The sequence below is a fragment of the Limulus polyphemus genome, unplaced genomic scaffold, assembly GCF_000517525.1.
Source record: "Limulus polyphemus unplaced genomic scaffold, Limulus_polyphemus-2.1.2 Scaffold6162, whole genome shotgun sequence".
NCBI classification, from domain to species: domain Eukaryota; kingdom Metazoa; phylum Arthropoda; class Merostomata; order Xiphosura; family Limulidae; genus Limulus; species Limulus polyphemus.
The window spans coordinates 19,687-22,289 of NW_013671772.1; the positions used below are offsets into that span (position 1 = coordinate 19,687).

A 2,603-nucleotide genomic window follows, 5' to 3' on the forward strand; every position below is an offset into this window, starting at 1 on the left:
TTTTTTCTCAAATAATAATAATAACAATAATAATTATTTTTTCTCAAATAATATAACAGCCTTACCTTTCTCTGATAAACTAATCCAACTTCTCTCAAGTGCTGTAGAAAAATCAGCAGAGATTCAGTCATCCCTTCTGTGCTGTAATCCTGTATAGTTGTAAAAAAAAAGAAACTTAGATAATAAATCTAATGTCAAAGATACCTCAGTTAACTTCAGTAAAATCTGTTGAAAACTTACTTACACGAACAAAAAGTTTAACACTCACTGCCAAATAATCAAAAACATAACTTGCAGTAACATATTATCAATGTAAAATCATATTTCTGTTTATTTGTTAAATACTATATTTATTAAAATTCAAAGTTTTTAACTGTAGCACAAGAATTTACATGTATAAGAGAACTCCACAACATTTTCTAAACGTAAATTTTTTCAGTCAAAGATTCTCACAAATAAAATTAAAAACGTTTTACTAATTGCAGATAATTCAAACCAGTAAAATGGATACTGGTATGGTTAATAAACATCTTTACTAATCAGACCAATTAAAGAAATCCTTAAAAATAACTTGGTTGAGGATTGTTTTTTTTGTTGAATTTTATGCAAAGCTACTCAAGGACTATCTGCACTAGCTGCCTCTAATTTTGAGGTGATGGACTACAAGGAAGGCAAGTGATCAATACTACCCACATCCAACTCAAAGGTTAATCTAAATTAATAGCTGGATTTGAAAGAGACGTTATAATGCACCCAAGACTCCAAAGCAAAGAGCAGGATTTTAATTTTTTGCTGGTATTGGTGAACAAACCAAAATCTACAGTCAGGAATGCTAACACTGATCAGCATTTGGCCCCTTTGGCTGAGGATATATATTACTATGAATGAAGGCATGGATATATTTAAATATTTAAAACAAGATTTGAGATTCTTACTTTATTGCTTTAAGATTAAAAAAAATCAATCATGATATTTAAAACAAAAACCTTGCCTCTCCAAAAAAGATTTTATGTCCAGAATTTTATATTTAAAACAATTTCACTGGGCTTCATATGTTTCGGTACTTCTATAATCTTAAGTAAAGAGAAGATCTTGTTAGCTTGTGAAAAGATATTACAAAATATTTCATGCTATACCATTTGCCTGGTTTTTAATTTCAACATCGTGAAGCTATATGGATTCAAAATTCTTTACATTCATCTTAAGCTACAGAAACCTTCATGGTTTGCTTGGCCAACTTCCAAATTTAAAGAATAACTTTTAATTATTTTCCTTTCTGTGGAAATGCTTATCTATTACAAAAAACCTGAGGGTCCATATTTGTGTTGATTTTGTTTCTTCACGTTAAACATTGAATATGTTTTTCCAAAACTGAAAACTTTTTTACCCAAGGAACAGTTTTTTTTTTACATGTGGAAAACACATTATAAAAACTTTTTATATTTACATTAAAAATAAATTAGTTCTGCTTACTTTTCCAAGAGTTAAAAAGCTGAGCTGGAAGAGGAAGGTTAAGCATTCCACAAGGTGTAGGCCTCGACTCTGCATAAAAACAAAATAAAAGTCTGTTCATGAAAAACATAAATATCTTATAGTTAAAATGTCAACCAGAAACATTTATAAAGAATCTGTGAATAAATATAATATTTCTACAATTCAATAATTACAATTATACTTTTCATAAGATATTAGTATTAGGCTTATTATATTTTTAAACAATACATTCTTATTTAGTTTCTTAGGGATTTTCAAGAAGTATGATTGAATAACAAGAGTATATTTGTCATACCCACTACCAATGATGTTTTTCTCTAAATTCAGAGCTATTCAGACTGGCTGGGATAGAACAAACACAGCAGTGGCTGGAACACTATTTATATAAGCCATTTCTTTTTCATTCATTTATTTGTATTGAACAGTTAACCTTAAAATTTATAATGCAGTTCAATATATCACATCAGATTTTTGAACACTTATAAATCATTTATGCACCAAATTACTCAGTGGATCATGACTTTACTGTTTACAAGGTTCATCGTAACAGCCAGAACACAAAAGAAATGTAAACAAAAATACTATAAATATTGCAGTTAATCCAACTACATATTGTTGGGATTCCCTATGTATCTTACAGAAAAAATTTCACCCAATGTTTTTGTCAGTTCATTTACATTGAATGTTGTAACAAGCAAAAACATAAAATGACATGATGACATGACATGTGGACTCCACTGGTACAGAATGGTATAAAATACCAAATCATGATAAAAATGAAAAACTTACTCAAAATACCTCTCTGTCACATTAATAATTTTAATTACCAACCAATCAAGATGAAATTTTAACACTATCATCTTCTGAGAATTTATTTCCAAAATTGGACACCAGCTACTGTTATAAAATTTGGTAATGTAAAATCTTCTGGAACAAATAGCCTTTGCAAACTTTAAACAAAATTACCTATTTACAACTTAACTCTTTCAGCACGGGATCGGTCCCTAGGACCGACCTCGTAACCATTGTGTGGTTGTTATAGTTTTCATGCTATAACTTTTAAATTAGTAAGCAAATGTTAACAGAATTTGGCAGATTATCAATAAACA

General features: G+C 29.1%; 1 protein-coding gene across 1 annotated transcript in view; it reads right to left on the minus strand.

Moving 5' to 3' along the window:
* Window positions 1-2,603, minus strand: part of LOC106473425 (general transcription factor IIH subunit 4-like) — a 46,906-nt gene that overhangs the window by 13,759 nt on the left and 30,544 nt on the right. The window contains exons 7-8 of the mRNA XM_013934106.1: window positions 1,474-1,542; window positions 66-149 (exon numbers count right to left, since the gene is read on the minus strand). Coding sequence (XP_013789560.1) covers window positions 66-149; window positions 1,474-1,542 — 153 coding nt within the window. The remainder of the gene's footprint in view (window positions 1-65; window positions 150-1,473; window positions 1,543-2,603) is intronic.